The following is a 22,435-nucleotide window of genomic DNA, read 5'->3' as shown; positions in this document are numbered from 1 at the left end:
CCAGGCTGCTCTATATGAGACACTGACTTCTAAAAAAAAAAAAAAAGAAAGAAAGAAAGAAAGAAAAGAAATAATTGATACAGGACAGCAGAGTGAAACGATTAGAAGTTTTACTCTAAAGAATAAATAAAACATGCTTGTAAAGGCCAAAAAAAAAAAAAAAAGAAAAAAAAAGAAAAAAAGTAGAGTAACTGGATGTGGTGGCACACGCCTTTAATTCCAGTACTTGAGAGACAGAGACAAGCAGATCTCTGTGATTGCAAAGTAAAACTGGTATACAGAGTTAATTCTAGGACAAATAAAAGTTACACAGAGAAAACTTGTCTCAAAAAATTAAAAAAATAGAAGTAGAAGAAATAGAGTAATAAAAAAGCCATGTAAAGATAGAAAGCACAGAGGAAATTTGGACACTATATGCTGTTCTGTTATCTTTAAATTGTTTGACTGCTAAGGAAATAACTGTTAAAAGAAATACTGCTGGATTAATTCAATTTATATATTTTAAAAATCCAGTCCAGACCGGTTCTATCTGGTTCAGAATGGTTCTATCAGGCTCAAACCAGTTCACACCGGTTTAGACAGGTTCAGACACTGTGTGTGTGTGTGTGTGTGTGTGTGTGTGTGTGTGTGTGTGTGTGTGTGTGTGTGTTTCAGGCAGTTCAGACAGTTGAGACAGTGTTGGTTTGCCTGGAAATTTGCAGACCAGGCTGTCCTTAAACTCACAAAGATCTTCCTACCTATCCCTTTGAATGCTTGGAATAGTGTGTGTTTCCCTATGGCTAGCCAGGAACAAGCTTTTGAAAGTTAGTTCAGATTCAGCCCAGAACAGATTTGAACTAAATAAGTCAAAATGTTAAAAATTTGCCCAAGGCAGTTAGTATGTCTATATTTTGTTAGCACTTTCCTGGAAACAAAAAGAAGGGGTCAAATTAAATTATAGATGGAGGCCTAAAGGAGGTGAATTAGAGGGATAGAGCTGTTAAAACTGATATTAAAGGGGATTTATTAGATGGATTATTATATATTGCTATTATATAGTACAAATAGTTCAACAATGGCTGTCTCTCAGTGAAAAGCTGAGAATCTGGTAGTTGGGGGTGTCTCGGCAGTCCCAGTCTGGTGCTAGAGTCCGGCAAGGTTCTTGAAGAGCTGCTGGTTTTCAGTCTGTTGGAATCCTGACGAAGTTGTATTTAATACCAGCCACAGGGACAGGGTAGATGTTTGCCAGCAAAGTGAAGGCAAGTAGGCAAAAGTGAAGTTTCCTCTTTCTGTGTCCTTTTCTGAGGGCTGCCACAAGGTGTGGCCAAGATTTAAGGTTGGTCTTCTTACTTCAGTTATCTGTGTAAGAAGATCCCTCATTGGAGTGCCCTGCATCTTGGTTTTAGTTCACAACCAGGATTAGCCACCACACAAGGGATGTTTGGAGTTAGGAGTGTAAGGATTGAACACATGGAATTCAGACAAATGTTCTTGTTTATGATTTCTTTTTCTTGGTATCTTTTAGAGAAATATGAAACACAATGGGAGCAGAAATTGTTTGAATAGAAGAAGTAGGTTTGGTTCTCGGGAAAGAGACTGGCTGAGAGAAGATGTGAAGAGAGGCTGTGTTTACCTTTATGGAGCAGACACGACCACTGCCACTACAACCACCACCTCTTCCTCTGCATCCTCCTCCTCTTCTGACTTACATCTTGTCCTTTGCACAGTAGAGACACCGGCATCAGAAATATGTGCTGGAGAGGGAAGAGAAAGTCTCTATCTACAGTTTCATGGAGACTTGGTCAGGTGAGGTCTGAGGGGTTTTTCTTCTTTTATTGTTGTTGATGATGCTTTCTTTGTTTTAAGTCAATAGTGTCTCCTGTGCCTCATTGTGGTCTCACACTCACAATTCTACTTCAGCCTTTTAAGTGCTAGGATTGTAGGCATGCACTATTATACTGAGCTGAGCTCAGCTCTGAGTCTTAACCATGATTCTTCTGTAGTTGTAGTAACCTGCATTTCTGATTGGAAGTGGGTTTAGGATTATGATCATACTCTGTAACTTATCGTGATTTGGAGTCAATGGTATGAACAAGATTTGTCCTTGGAATAAATACTTAATGATTTTAAAAATTACCGTTTTGTATGTAATGTATCCACATGTTTATGTATGGGCATGTAGAGGACCAGAGGTTTATGTCAAGTGTCTTCCTCTATTTTTGAAGATTTTTAAAAAAGATTTATATATACAGTGTCTGCATGTCATTACAGATGGTTGTGAGCCACCATGTGTTTGCTGGAAATTGAACTCAGAACCTTTGGAAGAGCAGGCATCTCTCCAGTCCTTGAAAATTAATTTTTATTTTTAATTATGTTTAGGTGTATGTGTTTCTGTGTGTGCATGTGCTGCCTGACTGGGTGCTGGGAACCTAACTCAGATCCTCTGGAAGAGCAGCAAGATGGCTTAACTGCTAAGCCATCTCTCCAGTCTCTATCTTTAGAGATAGCTGCTCAACCTGGAATTTACAACTGCTAGACTCACTGGTCTGTGAGCCTTGGATATCCTCCAGTCTGGGCCCCTAGCACTAGTGTTCCAGGCATGCATCAGTCATCACACCTGGTCTGTGCGTGGGTGCTGCACAGAGACCAAACACAGGTCCTTGTGTGTACATGATAGATAGTTTACACACTGAGCATTGTCCCAGTCTCTTAGTTTATGATTCTCGAGTTTAACACTATAATGAAGGAAAACTTGATGGTTCTTCTATGTGGAATACACTGTAGGTGCTATATACAAATTTAAACATTGTAACAGTTACCTTTTGGAGAAGTGTAACTAGAAAAAAACTGAAGTGTACAAAAGGGTACAGAGTGAGAAGTCCTTCTCTGTTCACCATTCCCCAGCTGTCCAGGCCTTCTCATTGTTACTATCAGGTTCTCATACATCCAAGCATACACATGCTTGTGCCTCTACATACACGTTTTAAAAACAATGATGTTGTATACATTTAATAGTTGGGAGATATTTCCATATTCATATTTATATAAATATAATTTGTCTAATGACTACATAACTATTCCACTTTATGGGTCACCATAGTTTTAGCTGATCTCCCTAATCTCTTATTATGGATATTAACCTATTACCTGTTTTTAGCACAGCAGACAGTGCCACGGTTGAATTCCTCTGTACCTGTTATCTCACAGAGGAGTCTCTCTGGAGGGTAAACCCCTAGAGGTATAGTATTCTTGGTCAAAGGATATGACCATTTACAATTTTGATAAATATTCCCAATTTCTTCGTAGAGGTTGTATTTCCACCTAAAATATAAAAAATATGGGGCTGAAGAGATTGCTCAGCAGTGTAGAGCATTTAGTGCTCTTCCAGAGGATCTAGGTTCTTTTCCTAGCACCTACATGGTGCTTCCCAGTGCTGGGATCAAAGGCATGCCCAACCACCACCAGGTAGCACTAAGTTTTATATGTAAGTGCAGATACATACTCTTGAATGAGCTGAACCTGCTTATAAAGGATAATAGTTACTGGTTTTTGTTTTTTTTGTTAACTTATTTACTTCAGGTTCTGGGTTTAAACCCAAGGCCTCAACCATATTAGACAAGCACTCTTACTGAGCTATGCCTCTAGCCTTTGTTAACAGTTTTAAAATAAGAGAATCATGAAGTCAGCTTTCCAAAGACAATCATTTTCCAAGCCTTTTCGAGCTGAATAGAAAGTTTTTGTTTGTTTTTGAGACAGGGTCTCATATAGCTGAAACTGGCCTTGAATTCCTGATCCTTCTTTCTTCTACCAAATGCTGGGGTCAAAGGTGGACACCACCATAATAGGCTCAAGTAAGAATTTTGCTATTCTGTTGTGTTAGTATTTATTAATTATTGAGTTTGAGCATATATACACAAGCTTAAAAGTAATTTGTGTCATAAATTTTTATAGAACTAGGAAGAAAAACAGTCTTGTAGTTTTATACTGTGTGTCTGAACTCTTTAATTCAACTTAAAAATAAAAGCAATAGTCCTTTAGATGTTTCACTACAGTTTTCTGTCCTTCCTAGAAAGAATTCCAAGCTGTGGATTGAGCATTATTGAAGTGAGATGGAGAAGTGAAGCTACTCACACCTCAGAGGTGTGGTAGTAGTAGTAACACCTTTAGCTGAGCCAAAAGCTGATGCCTCTTTAAAAGTGTGAACTGAGGTTTACTTTGTATTCCTTTTAGGATCTGGATGAAATCCTGAAAAAGTAGATTAGCATTTGAATGTTTTCTCTGTTCCCAAGTTAACTACATTCCCTAAATCCTTTTGTGAAACAAAAGGATCAGACTGGGTGATCCTTAGGCTCTTCTAAATCTTAATACTGGTTCTGATCTAATTTTATCAGGTGGAAAGCCTTGACCTAGATTATAGCAGGTAGTGGTGGATGGTGCTCACTTATTTAGGCAGATGATTTACTAATTTACTAATATTTGCATTAGAAGATGCCAGGAATGTGAAGAAACACCCCTCCATTACTTTTTTCCCCACCAGTTGTATAATTAGTTAACAATTTGAATGTGATATAGTTTATTTACATATGAGAATGTAAACTGTAATTAAGGTGGAATGTTTATCTCTTGTTAGCCCTGCAGCTTTGATAATTAATAGTGAAGTATCTCTTTGAAGATATAATTTATTAGAAAATATTGAAAACACTGTTGAACTTGGGATGGGTGTGCTTTCAGCACTGAAGAGCTCCAGACCTTCAACATTTGAGGAAGAGGAAGAGGCTGCCTGATCTCAACTAACTTTAAGTGTTTCTTTGTGCTAGTCAGTGTTGTTAGCATATATTCATTTTCTCATCGAATCTTTACAAAAACTTTGATGTAGTCTCATTCCTTTCATGTGAGGAAGATTGAGATGGTTCAATGACCGGCCCAAGGTCAGGCAGATACTGCTAGGCAGTTGATATGGCTGCTTGACATTCATTGTGCCTGATGGACTTCCTTCAGAGTAAAAGGTCTTGGAGGAGAGGAGCTGGCACAGCAGCTGGCCTTATCCAGTTTTACTGCCTAATCATGTTTGCTTCTTTAGATCTCTTACGTAGTTGTTAATTGCTTGAGTTGGTCTTCTATTATCTAATCAGGAGCAGGTCCTTTCTTTGGAATAGCCCTTCCTAAAGTAGTTGATAATTGCTGAGGCAGTATTGTTTTTGAGAACCTTTCCTGCTGATTACTGCTCATTGAAGAAATCTGGAAAATGAAAAAGCATAAAGAGAAATAATATTCACTATGTTTGCTTTATGTAGATTACCCCATTAAATCTAGTCTTGTGAAGGAAACAGTTTCTATTGTGTAGGCATAGTAAGTGATATCTGAGGGATCACTATTAGCTAAGAGTGATCAGCTTGAAAGTGGTTGAACTGGAGTTTGAACCCTGGCATTCTATTAGAATATGAGATCCCTTCCTCACAACCTCTATTGGTAACTTTTTTTTTTCACCAGATAATTTACAATCACACATGTACGTTTTTAATAATTGCATATTTGAGCTCATATCACATCAATTTTATAATAGCATTATAATTCTTTTAGTATAAGATATCTTAATTTCATTGTTATTAAGAATTTGACTTTTAATGGTTTAAGGCTATTTTATCTTACCAGTACATTATAAGTTGTTCAAAAATTGAGTGCTGGGGCCAGGGAGATGACTCAGCATGTAAGGTACTTGCTTTAAAGTCTGACAAATTGGATCCTTGGTACTCATATACTAGACATGCATACCGTGATGTGTGTGTACACATACACACTAAAACTGTTTTGTTTTTTTGCTTTTGTTGTTTGTAAATGGAGTTCTTAATTGGTCTAAGTATTAAAAACCTGGAGTTGGATATAGAAGAGAATTCTGAGAGGTCACAGAGAAGGAGCAAACCACAGCCATACCTTACCTCCTTAGTGTCTCAGCAGACAAGAGAGCGAGTTTCTATTTCTCCCTGCTTATATCCTGTTTTTGCTCAGCTACTTCACTTCCTGTCCAGACCTCCAGACCTCTATGGTTAGCTAGTGGCAAGCTCTATTCTCTGACTTTCAGACAGGCTTTATTTGTATAAGCAAGATATCACCACAGTTGCTATTTGAGACGGGGTTTCTTTGTGTAGCCTTAGCCATCATGAAATTCATTCTGTATACCAGGCCAGCATCAAACTTAGAGATTGGCCTGCCTCTGCTTCCCAAGTGTTGGCATTAAAGGTGTACATCACTGTCATCTGGCTTCCCTCCATTGCCACTCCTCCTCCCCTGGAGTAAAGCTAGGTGTGTTGGCCCACACCTGTGATACCAGTACCTGGGAGGATGCAGGAACATAGGAGTTCCTGGTCATCCCTTAGCTACATATGAAATTGGAGGCTACCTTGGGCTGCCTGAGACCTTTTCTCCAAAACTGAAAAAAATAATTGAAATTTAATTTACAATAGAGGCTTACGTTGGATTAGGGAATGAAAAAGTAGGGTTCAAATCTTGTTCCTGATAATTTACCATGCACGAACATAATGTTTTGTGTCTTAGGATTTATAGAATGGAGAATATTTTCATTGTTTATCATGAGGATTAAATCCATTTCACCTGCTATGAAAAGTGGTGATTTACCTGTAACACTTATTAAACTGTCCCCCTAGGAACCTTGTTAAAGATACAGATTCTGATTCAGAAGATCTAGGATAGTCTGAGATTGCACTTCTAATTTGTTTGATCTGTTGGTTTTTGTTAGATAGGGTTTTCTATGTAGTCTTAGTTGGCCAGGTATTCTTTATGTTGCTCATTGTGGCCTTCAACTCACAGCAGTCCTCCTGCCTCAGCCTTGCCTTCTGAGTGCTAGCGTCACAAGCATTTGTCACCATACTTGACTTTTGAGATAGAAACACTACTAAGCTCCTTAGTGATGCACAGCACTTTAAGTATCAATGAAATAAAGCACTTGGAATGTTGTGTGGTGCCACCTGGTTAGTACTTGGACATCCCACCCACCAGAGCTGCATGTGCACTAAGCAACTCTTAGAAGTAATGTGTACTAGCTAAACCATTGCTTGTAAACCTGGAAAAAAGTATTTTCCTCTTACTCTACTTATTTGTTTATTTATTTTACTGTTTTCTTACTCTTCCAATTATGGGCTTATGTGGTGGTTTGAATAAGAATGGCCTCTACAGGTTCATGTATTTGACACTTAGTCACCAGGGAATGTCCTATTAGAAAGGATTAGAAAGATTAGGAGGTATAGTTTTGTAGAGGAAGTGTGTCACTAGGGGTGGGCGTTGAGGTTTCAAAAGCCCATGCCAGGCTGGAGTCTATGCCTGTGGATCAGAGTATGGCTCTCAGCTGCTGCTCCAGCACCTGCCTGCCTGTGGCCATGTTCCGCATCAAGATGATAATGGACTAAACCTCTGAAACTGTAAGCCAGCTCCCAATTAAATTCTTTCTTTTACAAGAGTTGATCAGCTGGGCAGTGGTGGTGCACACCTGTAATCCAAGCACTCAGGAGGCAGAGATGGGCAGGTTTCTGTTAGTTCGAGGCCAGCCTAGTCTACAGAGTGAGTTCTAGCACAGCCAGAGCTACACACAGAGAAACCCTGTCCAAACAAACAAACAAACAGTTAGTCGTGGTGTCTCTTCACAGTAATAGAACAGGGAATAAGACAGCTGTGACTCAGTGTACTAGAAGAGTTACAAACTTAGAGTATTGTAGCATTTGATGGATCCTTTAAGAGGTCATCTACTAATGAAAGAAAAAAGGGTGCCCAACCAAATAATGCCCTCATATCCATTATGTTTTGATGCAAGGCTTTTGGTTGTCTCATCTGCTGAGAAGTTATACCAGTGTTTGGGCGGCGGGGGGTGGGGGGGAGGGAGCAATAGAAAAGTTTAATATCTCAAATGTATATCACAACAAGTTTTCCTGTCCCCAAAGCCAGGAACTTCCCAATAGGAGTCACTGAGAACATTTATTTCCCTTTGTTTTTTAAGTGTGGAAGAGGCCCAGAGAGTTAGGGTTGGATGTATGTTCCTGTAGTTCACTGGCAAAGCTGCATTTGGCACACAAGTATTTCTGTCTCAGTCTAGTCTTTACTTTGTGCTGTTTGGCCTGGCCTTTTTCTGTTGAGCTGTTTAAGCAGCAAATGACTCATCAGTGAAGCTTAGTGTAATCATTCCCTTTAGTCTGAAAAGTTGTAATAAGAGCATACATATAAACAGATTGTCCTTTGACTCCCTGTCATATCTGCTTTTATTCTTAGTGATCAAATGACTAAGAGGTCAAGTGTCTGATAGCCATCTTTTTAAGGGAAACTCTGAGAGCTAATGGGATGTTTATAGCAGAAGATAACAAGTCATCAAAACTTTGTTTTATATAGATAGATACACACCAATTAGACCACCCATGCATTTTCCTTTCTTTTCTCTTCTTTTTTCCCTCAGAGCAGTGATCAAATTTAGGGCTTTGTAGATGTACACCCTCTACTACTGATACTACTGAGCTAAATTCTCATCATCTTCCCCCCCCCCCCACGAGACAGGGTTTCTCTGGTTTTTAGAGGCTGTCCTGGAACTAGTTCTTGTAGGCTCTTGTAGGCCAGACTTGAACTCACAGAGATCTGCCTGCCTCTGCCTCCCGAGTGCTGGGATTAAAGGCATGCACCACCAACCCCACTCTTCCTTTTTTTTTTTTTTTTTTTTTTTTTTTTTTTTTTGGCTTTTTGAGACAGGGGTTCTCTCTGTGTAGCTTTAGACTCATCCCTCTTTACTGTATTTTGAAGTAGAGTAAGATTCTGTTTCTGGATATGTACCAGACTGTTACTAAGATAGAAGAAAAGGGAAAAGATATGTCATTGTATTTCAGGTCAGTCCTCTGTTTCTGAGATGGTGCCTCATATAGCCTAGGCTGCCTTGAACTTGCTGTGTGGCCAAGAGTGACCTTGATCAGGAGTGTCACTATCAACTACCTCCTGCTGTTACCTCCCACATGCTGATTATAGGTGTGTGCCACCACGCCTGCCTTTCAGTACGATTTTAAGACTTTAAAAGAGAAAATGTGTTAGGCTATAGAACTAGCTCAGTTATTCTTGCCTGTAAATAGTAACCAAGAAGTAAATACAAGTTAGATTCCCCAACCCATGTAACAAAACTGGACATGGTGTGCCAGCTTGTGTTCTGAGTGCTAGTGATGTAGAGATGGGTAGATCTCTGGAGCTTGTTGGCCAGCCATTCTAGGTACTTGGTGAGTCTTGGCTTATAAGAGACTGTCTCAATAAAAAGGTACTGGAGGATGGTATTGGAAGAACAGTACTATGTTGTCCTCTGGTTGCTATACACATGAAGACATGTGAACATGTAGGCATATGCATATACCTGAACACATGAATATGCTGTGTGCTACTATGTATTACAAAATCAATGTAATTTTTATTTTCAAACTTACTTTTGCATTAAGTTTAATTAATTAATTAATTTTGTTGTTTTGTTTTGTTTTTCAAGACAGGGTTTCTCTGTACCTTTGGAGCCTGTCCTGGAACTCTGTAGACTAGGTTAGCTTCAAACTAACAGAGATCCTCCTGCCTCTGCCTCTTGAGTGCTGGGATTGAAGGCATGTGCCACTACTGCCCTGCATTACTTTTGCATTTTAATACTTATAAACCACCATGCATCTTACAGTTGATGGCAGCTCATAGTTTAATTAATTGGCAGTGATTTTTCTCTTTTAATGTTTGTTCTGACATGATTTGGTTAAGTGCAGTGTCCTGACACTGGACTCTCCAGGATTAATGCTGATTTGAGAAATTAAGAGTTTGGTCTCAGTTTGGTGGGCAGTGAAGGAGTCACAATCTATGACGTGTGTCTGCACTCCCACCCCATGCACAGGCACAAGCTAAATAAATGTAATAAAAATTGAACAGAAAAAGAAAACAAAAGGGCATGGAGGGTCAAGCAAGAATGTCCTTATTTTGGGAATATGTGTAGGATAAAGATGCATTCCGTACATGTATGAAATTGTAAAAGACTAAATGAAAGATACACACACACATACAAACCACGGAATGTTATTTCAGAATGGAGCAGCTCTTCTGGGATTCCAGTCCACCTGCACTTCTGAATCACTGGTTATAAACTGGAAGTTCCCATGAGCTGCTCAAGTTCAGTGATTCTCTGGAAGCCTCAGTGGAAGTGGGGAAAGTACTGTAGGCAGGTTGTATATAAAGGATGCAAATTAGAACTGCAACTGGAGAGAGGCAGGGCAAGGACTGCATTCCAGGCTTGTGTGCCTTGTGCCTTTGGAAACAGCCCTGTTCCCTTCCAACCACTAGGAAGCTTTACCCAATTTCTAATGAACCTTGTTGGGGCTTTGTACAAAAGGGTTGGTTGACTAAATCAGTGTCCACATGACTGACCCAATCTCTGGCCCTTTTGGTTCACCATCCAAGTCAGGTTGGCATAGAATCCCAACTCTGTAATCACATGATTGGTTGTTCTGGTGACAGGGTCCTATCCTGAGTCACTTTCTGAACATAACTCAGGGATTACCTAAGGGGCTTGTACATAACAAAGACCCTTCTTGGGGTCTGCCTCCTAGGAACCAGGGACAAGGCCAGCCTTGTTCTTTGTTACACAACTGTGGTATGTAACAATTGTATCTTTCAAGAGGTGGTATAGAAGATATAATAAAATATGGGCATTTAAAACAACCTTTTAGGGTCCATGGAGTGAATTGTCATATGAAATGCTTTCAGTTATTTTCTGTATAAGCTATTTTAGCAAATAATTAGCAAAAACATATAGTTTTCCTAAAAAAAAAAAAAAGATTGGTTTTTGTAATGAAATAAACAAAAATTCAAATGGACTGTCATTGTGTTCTAGCTGTGACACTTTGAACTTCTTATGACACTTTGAACTTGTGACACTTCTGAAATAGGCATGGCTTTGTAATACGTGTGATACCAGAGATGCCTTTAGCATAGCATGAGGTATGACATAACCCTTTTTGTTGTGATTGGAATTATTCTCTGTATCGCCAGTTGGTATTTGCAGATTTTTATCATCAGAAGCGACTCGGGAATGAGTTGTAGTCTGAATTCAGTGTAGAGAGTGGTACTGTGCTTTGTCGAGGTCTTAGTGGATGTGTTACTTCTTACATGGGATTTTCACAGTGTGAGCTTCTGCTTCCCACAGTTAACCAGAACACTGTATTTGTTGTTTTAGAAACAGGTTCTTCCTGTGTGTGTTCCAGGCATGCTTGGAACCCTTGGTCCTCTTGCCTCTACCTAAGTTGTAGGGATTGTGCTGGGACTGTTTGTAACAACCTGTCTGGGTAGAATTCATCTTAAATTGGGGAGGGAGAAGTGCTGGGGATTGAACTCAGGGCCCTACTCCTGCCACTCAGCCAAGTTTTTAACCCCTAACTAGAATTCTTAGGAAATACATTTACTGAAAGGTACTCTCCCCTTACGTAAGTCTTAACTGGAGCACTTTTGAGAATGACTAAATCACAGGGATACTCTTGGCTAAGGGATGTAATCTGCTGCCATGGCATTGATGCCTGCCTTGCTAGCTGGTATAGTAAGATCTTAAAATGCATGCATATTCAAGTTATAGAGATCAGTTGTTTCACTGTCACTTCGGAGGAGTAATAGAAGTGGTTCAAATGCTGATTATAACTTTTTGTGACCATTTATTACATCTGTTTTGTAGCATATAATTTCTCTTTGATTTGTGAAAGACTTAACAAATAGTTACCAGCCTGTTAAACTTTTGAAACTTTGAGAAAAAAAAAAATTGAGCTGTTAAACATATTACTTCCTTTCCTTCCCCCATATTCTCTACCCTTTAAAGCAAATGAGTCTAATGAGTGAATGGAATTAGTCTTTCATTTTGCTCATTTTTGTAATTCCTGAGATATTACTTGTTTACTAACTTATGTTACATTAATGACAGCAGATGTGGAGGTTCTCTTAATTCTTCCATGCAACCTGGGAAAATGCTTTTGTTCAGTCGGAATGATATGTAAACAGGGTTTCCCAAATCTGCACAGCTTTTATTTGGGCTGGTAATTTGGTCATGCAAAATACATCAGAATTAGGATGTTTCCATTTCACCCTCTTTTCTAGAGAAAAATAGAAAACTTGAGCAAGTGGGAGAGTTAGCTCTAAAGTGTAGTTCTAGGAGTCAGCAAGATGGCTCAGTGGTAAAGGCACTTGCCCCACAAGCCTGACAGCCTGAATTTGATTCCTGGATACAGAGGTGGAATGAGAGAACCAGAGTCTTGAAACTGTCCTCTGCACATATACCCCTCCAAAAAATGAAATGGGTTAATTAAGAATATGAGATCATCCTATAAAATTTTGGTATTGAAATACAATGAACTCTGCTCTGAATCCTGGAAGGAGTAGTGTCGGGAGAATTTACGTTGTATTTGGAAGATGTCTTACCTTAGCTATTTCAATTTAGGTTGTAAAAGAATTTAGGTTGTAAAATACTAATCATACTGTCCAAGTTGATATGTACAGGTACTTCTATGCCTGTGACAAATGATGTTCTCATTGATCATCTTGATGTATTAAGATTCTTCATCGTATTTGAACCACATCTACCAATGTGAAATCTTACTGGTCTCATTCAGAGTGGCAATATAGAGCAAGTCTGGTCCATTAGACAGGATGCTATAAGTTCTCCGTAAACACTTTAAATTATGTTTATTCATTATTTGTACTGTGTGTGCTCACACTTTCTTACCAAAGTATACATGTGTAGATCAGAGGACAACTTCAGAAGTTAATTCTCTCCTTCCATCTTTGTGTCCTGACAAGTGCCTTTGGCTGCTGAGCCTTGTTGCTGACCCTAAAAGTTCTTAAAACTTATCTTTATCTGATCTTTGGAATTAGTTGTCTAGCCAAAAATCTATCCAAATCAGTGAGCTCCAGGCTCAGTGAGAGGTGGTGTCTCAAAAATAAATAAATAAATAGATAGATAGATAGATAAATAAATAAATAAATAAAATTTAAAAAAAGGAAAAGAAACAAAACAAAAACACAGTCATTGAAAATTAGGGGGAAATGTATAAGGAGGAAAACAGCACCCCCCATTGTTGACCTCTGTCTGGCTTCTGCACATACACACACTTTTTTTTTGTTTGTTTTTTTGTTTTTGTCTGGAGTGCTGGGATTAGAGGCATATGCAACTGTCCCCAGCTAAAATTTTTCTTTTAAATAAAAATTCTGCATTAGGTTGGGAAATGCCTACTATTGTCACAGACCTTGGTAAGTTTTGATTTTCTTTGGCTAAAGATTAATTGATACTTTCACTCCGAAAATCTGCTTTTCTGCTAAATTCACTCAGGCATGATGGCCTACACTTAAAATCCCAGCAGTTGGGAGATGGGGACAGAAGGGCCGCTGCCAAGCTTGAGGTGAATCTGGGTTAAATAGTGAGTACTGGACCAGCCAGTACTACATGGTAAGGCCTTGTCTTAGAAAACTACACTATTTAAGTAAATAATAACGTTAAAGCTCTCGATACCTTTATGTCTTTATGGGCTGTATCCCCGCCCTTTTGTGGAAATAGTAGTAGTTTATTTTGAGTTTATCTTACAGTTTCTGGAGGATCATATTGAGCTGGACATGGCAGCACACTCCAGTACTTTGGAGGCTGAGGCAGAATAACAGCTAACAAAACAGAAAACTAAGCCAGGTGTTGGTTTATTTTTGGTGTGCTTTGTACAGCAGTTTAGATTCTTCCCTTTGGTTCTTATTTTGATGCAGGTGTTTGTATGCTGCTTTTGTAGTGATAACTGTTTTCATTTAGTTTTTACTTAAATCTTGTTGCCTCAGCATTTTATAGTTATTCAAATGTAAAAGACTGACCTTCATATCTTTATTCCCTACAGATAAGTATATTTATTATATTTATTCTTTATTTGTTGTTGTTTTTAGTTTATTATTATTATTATTATTATTATTATTATTATTTTATTTAAGGTCTCACTTTGTAGTCCTGGCTCTCTTGGAACTCATTATGTAGATCAGGCTATCCTGAACTCACAGATCTGCCTGCCTCTGTCTCCTGAGAGCTGGGACTAAAAGTGTGCACTGTTATACCTGGCCATCTTAGTTATGTTTTCTGTTGTTGTGAAGAGACACCATGATCACATTAACTCTTGTATGTTTGGTTGTGAGCCAACTCTCCAACCCCACATTAACTCTTATAAAGAAAAACATTTAATTGGGGTTGACTTACAGTTGAGAGGTTACTCCACTGTCATCATGTTGGGGAGGATGGTGGCATGCACACAGACATGGTTCTGGCAAGGTAGCTGAGAGTTCTACTTCTAGATTGATAGGCAGCAGGAAGAGAGAGAAATGGGCCTGACTTGAGATTCTCAACCCTCAAAGGGTACCCCCAGTAACGCACTTCCTCCAACAATGCCACATCCACTCCAACAAGGCCACGCCTCCTAATAGTGCCATTCTGTGTGAGCCTATGGGGCTATTTTCATTCAAACCACCATGCTGGCTTTCATATGTTTTTCTAATTAGTGTAATTTCTTTAAGACATTTTGATGTAGTGCTTATTTATTGGTTGTTTCAAGTAGAAGAGGTACTCTATTTTAAATCTATTTTAAAATGTAATGCCAATCTTATTTTTTTTACATTTATTTATTTGTGCACATGCTTGTGTGCACATGTATGTATGTTTGTTTGAGTGTGTGTTGTGCACACATGTATGCCATTGTGGGCATGTAGAGGTCACAGGACAGCTTGTAGGAGTTGATTCTCTCCTTCCACCCTGTGGGTTCTGGGGATCACAGTCAGGTGCCCAGGCTTGGTGGCATTGAACCATCTTACTGACCTCAGTCCTACATTGTTTTTGAACTACACTTGTCAGTATGTTAGGGGACACGTTATATGCAAAATATTTTGCTAAAAACTTTACATGTTGTGCAGTTTTTGTTGTAAGAAAGGTATTCTTAGTAGCAACCCTATGAATTGAATTTTTATTCTCATTATGCCAGTAAGGAATTTAATATAGGAAGATTAAATAAGCAAGGGCAAGCAGAACTGAGTCTGCAGTCCAGACATTCTGACTTTTTGAGCCTGTATTTTTAGCTACTACATCTATTACTATTTGATTTTTGATAAAAAAGAATTATTAGAAGATCTGTCTGCTAATGAGACAGCAGAAACTCCTTCAGTCCACATAGGCAGTAGTCATTTTTTTCCTTCTATATTTCAAAGTATTTTAAATGTGATTTAAAATGCAAAATCACTAGGCACCTTAGCTTTTAATCTGGACTTTGTAGTAGAATGGTTTGGGGGGGTTATTACACCATTCATTCCTAACTGTTTTGAAAATATCTTCTGTAAAGCCAGTGGAGACATATGGTACCTAGAGCACAGTAGGCAACCCAGTCTACATCTGTTTGTATGTATAGCTTATTTGAAATTAGTTATGGCTAAGTACAGATCTTTATATAACACATTTTTGTTGTTGTTTCTGTCTTTTAAGTTTAGATCAGAAGTATTTAGAGGACCCCAGGAGCACTCTGGGAGTCTCATAGCTCAGTTGACTTCAAACTCTTAATCCTCCTGTCTCACCATAGTGCTGGGATTTTGAGGCATGTACCAGCAGACTTCTGAGATTCTTTGAAGAGGTTTGTGAGGTTGAAACCACTCTGTAAGATGCTTTCCTTTTTGTTTGCCGTCCCTTGTAAGGATACAGTGGTTTTTTCCAGACCCTCTATGGCATGCTGTCTCAACAAGCCTGTAATCCCAGCACTTGGGAGGCAAAGGCAGGAGAATCAGGAGTTTAAAGTCATCCTCAGCTACATTCTGAGTTCTAGGACACCCTGGCCTAAATGAGACCTTTTCTCAAAAAAACTGAAAAGAAAAATTCACAAAAATGAAAAGCATGATTGTTACTCTTTTTACTAAATTTTATTGTTGAAAACATATTTTAAGTAATTTGTGTTATTATATAATGGGTATAATAATTGTTTTATCATAAATCTTTGGGAATTCTTAATTTTAATTTGGAATTCACTATCAGTGATATGTATATGTGATCAATACATGTAAACAGAAGCTTTTTTGTTTGTTTCTCACACTGTAAAATGGAGTTACTATGTTGAAAAGCACTTGTTTAGATTAGTTGGATAATACTAAAACAGATCTTGGGCTAGGTAGATGGCTCTATAGGCAAGAGTGCTTTCTCCACAATCTTGAAGATCTGAGCTTGAATTCCTGTAGCCCCAGCATTAGAAGATAGAAGCATGCATGTGGGTCCAGAGAGCTTGCTGACCAGCCAGCCTAGCAGTTTCAAGGAAACGGTGTTGATCACTAGAGGAAGATACTTGACATCCTCATGTACCTGCACACACACTCATAGTCATGCTTGATACTAGGAGTAAAAAATAAGAAACCAAGAGCTGAGGGAAATGAATAGTTTTTATTACTTACCATGTCTTATGTTTTCAATTGTGTAAGCAGGAGACTGGAACCCACAGAACGGCCTCTCCAGATTGTTTACGATTATTTGTCTAGGCTTGGATTTGAAGATCCCATGCGCATACAGGAGGAGGCTACAAACCCTGACCTCAGCTGCATGATTCGATTTTATGGTGGTAAGGATTTATCAGTAGCTTTGTGAGAGTGTTAACTACTTTAAATTGATTATTTGTATCTTTACCATCTGTTTGCTAGAAGTATTTGATATGAAAAGTTATTTTTAAGTCAGTTAAATGTAGCTAGAAACAAGTACAACAAAACGGCCAAGGAGTAAAGAAAGATTTTTAAAAAGTAGCAGAATGTTTCAATGGTGGTGATGCACACCTTTAATCCCAGCACTGGGAAACAGAAAAACAAAAACAACAAAAAGAGAGAGAAAAAAAAGCAAAACATTGCTATAAGTGTTTTCCCTTAAATGCTTATTTTTTTTCTAGACTTACTGCAACTATTTTTTTATAGCATTGCCAGGTTATGCTTTATTTACATTTTTAAAGATGTGTGTGTGTTTGTGTGTGTGTGTGTGTGTGTGTGTGTGAGAGAGAGAGAGAGAGAGAGAGAGAGAGAAAGAGAGAGGGGGGAGAGGGAGAGAGAGAGAGTACATACACATGGCTGTGGTGCCTTAGTGATCAGGAAAAGTGTTGCATAGGCAATTTTGTTTTGTTTTGTTGTTTTATAAACTGAAGTGGAGTATATATTCCTTTCAGTTAATTGAAAAAAGGGAGTTACAAACAGTATTCACAGAGTAGGAAAGCAATCCACACAGGCACATATTCTTGGGAGAGATGAGAGTGAGTGAGTGAGTGAGTGAGTGAGTGAGTGAGTGAGTGAGTGAGTGATTCAGTGCCAGAAGAGAGAGATGTAGATAAAACCCTTTGGTGGTTTGTGGAGGGAGAATAATTGATAGTTTGAAGTCAATTCTAAGAAAAGTTAGGACCAATTTGAAGAATTGAACCATCTTTTGGTACAAAACTCACTTTTAAAAACCCAAACTGAGGGCTGGAGAAATGGCATGTGCTGCTTTCAACAGAGGACCTGACTTTGGTTACAGCACACATGTACAGCTCCAGGGACTCTGTCACCCTCTTGTAGCCTTTGTGGGCATGGTACTCAAATGCACATACCCAGATACAAATACAAAAAATGCCAAGTTGAAAAGACAGGATGCCTTAATTGACTGTGATTTAACTGGGTTCCTCATACAGTTAGTGTTTTTATTCCAGAATGAAAGCTGAACCTTAAAATGCCTTAGAATTTCTTTCTTTTTTATTTTTTATTTACTTTTTATTATTCTTTGTGTCTTTCACATTATGCCTCCCAATCCCACACATCTCCCAACCCCACCCCAGTATAAAACAAAATAAAATTTAAGAAAAAAAAAAAAAGGGAAGGAGAAAATCTCATGGAAGCTGTAGTGTGACACAGTGAGTCACACAGTAAACTCTTTATCCATATGGGTTTTTTATTTTTAATTAAAATTTTTAATTTAAATTAAAAACAATCATTTTACATAACAATCCCAGCTCCCTCTCCCTCCTGTCCTCCCACTTCCTCCACCATCTCCCCATCTCACCCCCCCATCCACTCCTCAGAGAGAGTGAGGCCTCCCATGGGGTCCATCAAAATCTGTCACATCATTTGGGTCAGGACTGAGGCCCTCCCCACTGTATTTGGGCCAAGAGAATATCCCTCCATAGGGAATGGGCACCAAAAAAACCAGTTCATGCATATCCATATGTAAGGAGTACGGTTTTTTTCTCCCGTCGCCTAGTCTTGTCCCGCTGCCACGCCAGCCCCAAGTAATACACTGAGACTCTTTATTTGATATAATTCTGTTGGCCCATTACTTGTTTCTTATCTGCTAGCTCTGTCTTAAGTATTAACCCATTTCTGTGTATTTCCACGTGGTCTTACCAGCGAGAGGCGGCTGGCGGTTCTGCCTTCTCCAGACTCTCCATCTTGGCTCCTCCTCCCTACTTCCTCTTTCCTCCTTGTCTCCTAGTCCCTCCTATCTTCCTTTCCTATTGGCCAACAGTGCTTTATTCATTAACCAGTATGAGAAACATATATACATAATGACATCTCCCATCACCATACATTTTTACATGCAGTCATTTATTGAAAAGAATCTGGTTCGAGGCCCCTGATCTCTGCTGCACCACCAATGGGCCTCACTGGGGCTCTTCCTAGACGTCCTGTTGCTGCCCAGTGTCATGGAGGTCCTGCAGCCCTGGGTCCACAGGACTGACACCCCACCCTACCCCATGCTCCAGCAGATCACAGATGGGGTGGATGTTGGGGTGGGCCAATACATAACTCTGGTTCTGGGACTGGGTAGTTTCAGGGTTGGTCACCCTGCCAGCTCTTCCCTGTCTTTGTCATTAGGGGGTACTCTCCAGCATTGCCCTGACTAGTTCACCCCTTTCAGGGATGAGCAAGGGTGGGACCAGTTCTCCTGCTTTTATGTTCTCAAGGTCCCACATTTACATCAGCAGGGCCAGCTTTACTGTGTTACCCAAGCAAGGTGTAGGGACCACTCTCCAGAGGGCTGCAGCTGATGAGGGACAGGGACAGATCTTCTGCTCTTAAGATCTCAGGGCCAGCTCTCCCACCTGCCCCAGACATTGATGGGGGTTGGGGGAGGTGGGCAGGAGGATCTTTCCCGTGCTGCTCCAAGACAGATGAGTTATGGCGACAGCTTTCCCATCCTCACAACTTTGGGGATGGCTTACCCACATCTCTGCCAACAGGGTTGGCTCTATTGTGCTGCCTAGGGGAGGTGCAGGGCCTGCTCTCCTGACTGCTGCAGCTGATGAGGGATTGGGTCAGGTCTCCCACCTGCTGTAGGTAGCAAGGGGTGAGGGGAGGAGGGGATTTTTCTCTCACCCATGCCACCACATGGTAGATGAGAAGGGTGTGACCTGCTGTCCCATTCTTATGCCCTCAGGGACAGTTCACCCATGCCCCTTTGAACAAGGTCTATTGTGCAGCCCAGGAGAGGTATAGGATCCTCTCTCCTGAGTATTTCAGCCAGTAAGGAGGGTAGCAGGACAAGTTCTCCCTAGTATTGAGTCAGTGAAGGGCGGGGTCAACTCTGTATAGCCCTATCCTCTCTGCCTTTGGTGAGATCAGGAGCCACAGATATCACCTGCAGCCTGTGGCTGCATCAGACTGACCCAGACATGGGCCCTAGCAGAAGCCCAGGCCCAGACATCACCATGGCCCTGGGTGGCAATGAAGCACCCACCTCAGCCTGTTCATTTCTTTCACCTCTTCAGATGTGCCTCTGTCCACAGGACATGAACCATTCATTGTGTCTCTCTGTCTCCCATTTCACTTCATATATTTGCTCACCATGGTAGTGCCTGGCTGCAAGGTGCTGGGTAGGCTAGTGTTTTATTTCTTTGAGCCTGGTGCAGACTGCTCCAGGCTGAATGTGTGTCTTGTCCCCGAGAAGAGCCATGCTTTTTCATCACAAAGATCATAATAGTGCCTGACTGCCTGAAACCTGGTGCTGGCTGAGCTCCTGGTTGGTGTCAAGATGTTGCTGGAGGCTTACCACATGCTTGAGCTGGAAAGTCTGGGCTGCAATCCATTGAAGTTCCACCAGCTTCAGAATTTCTCTTATATACAAGGATATAGCACAGTGGTTGTCTCTGATGAGGGCATCAGTTTTCTAACACCACCTGATAAATTATAGTATGATCATATGAAGTATTCTGTAAGAGAATAGTTCCAGTATAAACTACAAGGGTAAGTTTGCGTTTGATACGGTTTGACCGTGGTTGTGTCAGGTGCTAGATGAGGAATCTAGTATAATTTGAGTGAGAAAATTATATTCATTAAAAGGGATTTAAGAAGTAATTATTTTATAAAATAGGCAGTATATACATATGGTGCTCAAATCAGAAGGTAACAAGCAGATAGGTAGGGAGGAAGGTAGGTAGAGATAGGTAGGTAGGTGAGTTATCTATTGGCTATATAACAAATTGCCTCAAAACATAATAATGGCTAATGTATATTTTGTAGTTTCTCTGGGTTGGAAATACAGGAACAGTTTTATCTGGATGGCTCAGGTATGAATCTCACAAGACAGTCATCTGGGGCTTGATTCACTTTTTTTTTTAACTTATTTTTATTTTACATGTGTCTACATGTATCATCTGTGTGCCTGGTGCCCTTTGAGTCTATTAGAGGAAGTAGGAGCCCCTGGAACTGGAGTTACAGATGATTGTGAGTTATCCAAACAGCAAGTTCAGTTGTCTCTCCAACCCAATTCACTTAAATTTTTTTGTGTTACATTTATGTATGTATGAATGTTTGTGCAAGTGTACACTTGATGCACACATGCAAGTATGTATGGTGTTCTTGGGGAGGTCAAAGGTCAACCTGTGAAAGTCAGTTCTTTCCTTCCACCTTGTAGGTCTTGGGGATTGAACTCAGGTTGCCAGGCTTGGAGGCAGCTTTACCCTCAGGGTTGTCTCCCCAGCCTGAGGATTTACTTTTTACTGTGGCTTAAAGACTGTGGTTAGAGCCTTGGTTCCCTACTGACCATTGTTGGACACTTTAATTTCTTATTATGTATGTAGACTTTTTATGAACTGCTTAATTGTGCCTACAATATGGCAGCTGGTTTCACCCAAGAGTGAAACATGACTCCCACCTACACCATGCACACACACATGTAGGCCTCAGTATCCTTTCGACATGTTAAACATCACTTTTACTATTTTCTGTTTATTGAGGTTGGAGAGATGGCTCATCTGTTAAGAATGTATATTGCCCCTCTAGAGGACACAAGTTAGCTTCCCATCACCCGTGTCACGTAAATCAAAACCACCTGTAACTAACTCCAGCCACAGGGATCAGATCAGACACCCGCCTCTGGCCTCTGGACACCAGTACACACACGCCCCCCCCACAGGCACGCACACCCCACACATACACGCATGAATGCACGCGCCCACACCCCCCCCACACACACACACAGTGTTTTTTTTTTTTTTTTTTTTTTTTTTTTTTTAAAAGAGAAATGGTGGTTAAGAGCACTGGCTGCTCTTCCAAAGAATCCAAAGGATCCAGGTTTAATTCCCAGCCCACAACTGTCACAATTCCAGCTCCAGGGGATTCAACACTCACACAGATATGGATGCAGACAGAACACTAATACATACAAAGTAAAGATTAATAAATCAATAAAAAGAAAAGAAAAAGAGAAATGAAATCTTAACAACAACAACAACAAAACCCCAACAATCAAAAACCAAGTCATTAACCACAGCCTGCATTACAGAAGGGGAAGGGGATTAGGTTCCACCTTTGAAGGAAAGAGTGTCAGAGAATGTGAGACATATCATAAGACTATCAAGAAAAGAATGTGTCCTTTTCTCAGTTCCTGACTCTAGAGACATGCGCAGTTAACAGAAAGAAAGGAAACGTTTTAAGTATTATCTGTGAGCAAAGTGCTAAATAATCAGCTTTAAATACTTCATGTGTAAAGTTGTTGGCTGAGTCAGCTTACTTAGAGTATAGTCATTGAGGCCGAGGTCCTGAGGGCCTAAGTTCAAACCAGTTAGCCTTCTTGTGTTTCCTAGCTACAAAAGACAGCTAGTACAAAGGCTGTGGCTCAGTGCTAGAGTGCTTGTCTAGCTTGTAGGAAGCCCTGGGTTTTATTCCCAGTACTGTGAGGATAGGGACTGGCAGCCTTGGGAATAAATAACACTTTTCATCACTGAAGTTGAGTAGCTGGCCTGATCAACCATGAGGATTAGAAGTACATTAATTTATCCCTTTATTTATATGAGAAGAAATGGAATCTCAAGCATGTGATTTGCTAGAGAAGTTACCATTGTAGATGAACATCTCAGGATGCCTTTCTTCACTATGGCATCTGGCCACATTATTTCAAATACTTTCACATAAAGAACATAAT

At 39.9% G+C, this 22,435-nt stretch overlaps 1 protein-coding gene across 1 annotated transcript in view; it reads left to right on the top strand.

Annotated features, from left to right (window-relative positions):
- The window catches only part of Phlpp2 (PH domain and leucine rich repeat protein phosphatase 2), a 74,171-nt gene that overhangs the window by 8,863 nt on the left and 42,873 nt on the right, over positions 1-22,435 (top strand). Inside the window, exons 2-3 of the mRNA XM_051201577.1 lie at positions 1,505-1,785; positions 16,489-16,622. Of these exons, the coding sequence (XP_051057534.1) occupies positions 1,505-1,785; positions 16,489-16,622 (415 nt within the window). The remainder of the gene's footprint in view (positions 1-1,504; positions 1,786-16,488; positions 16,623-22,435) is intronic.

The sequence above is a fragment of the Phodopus roborovskii genome, unplaced genomic scaffold (assembly GCF_943737965.1).
Source record: "Phodopus roborovskii unplaced genomic scaffold, PHOROB, whole genome shotgun sequence".
Taxonomy (NCBI): Eukaryota; Metazoa; Chordata; class Mammalia; order Rodentia; family Cricetidae; genus Phodopus; species Phodopus roborovskii.
This window is presented reverse-complemented; position numbering and strand designations above follow the sequence as displayed.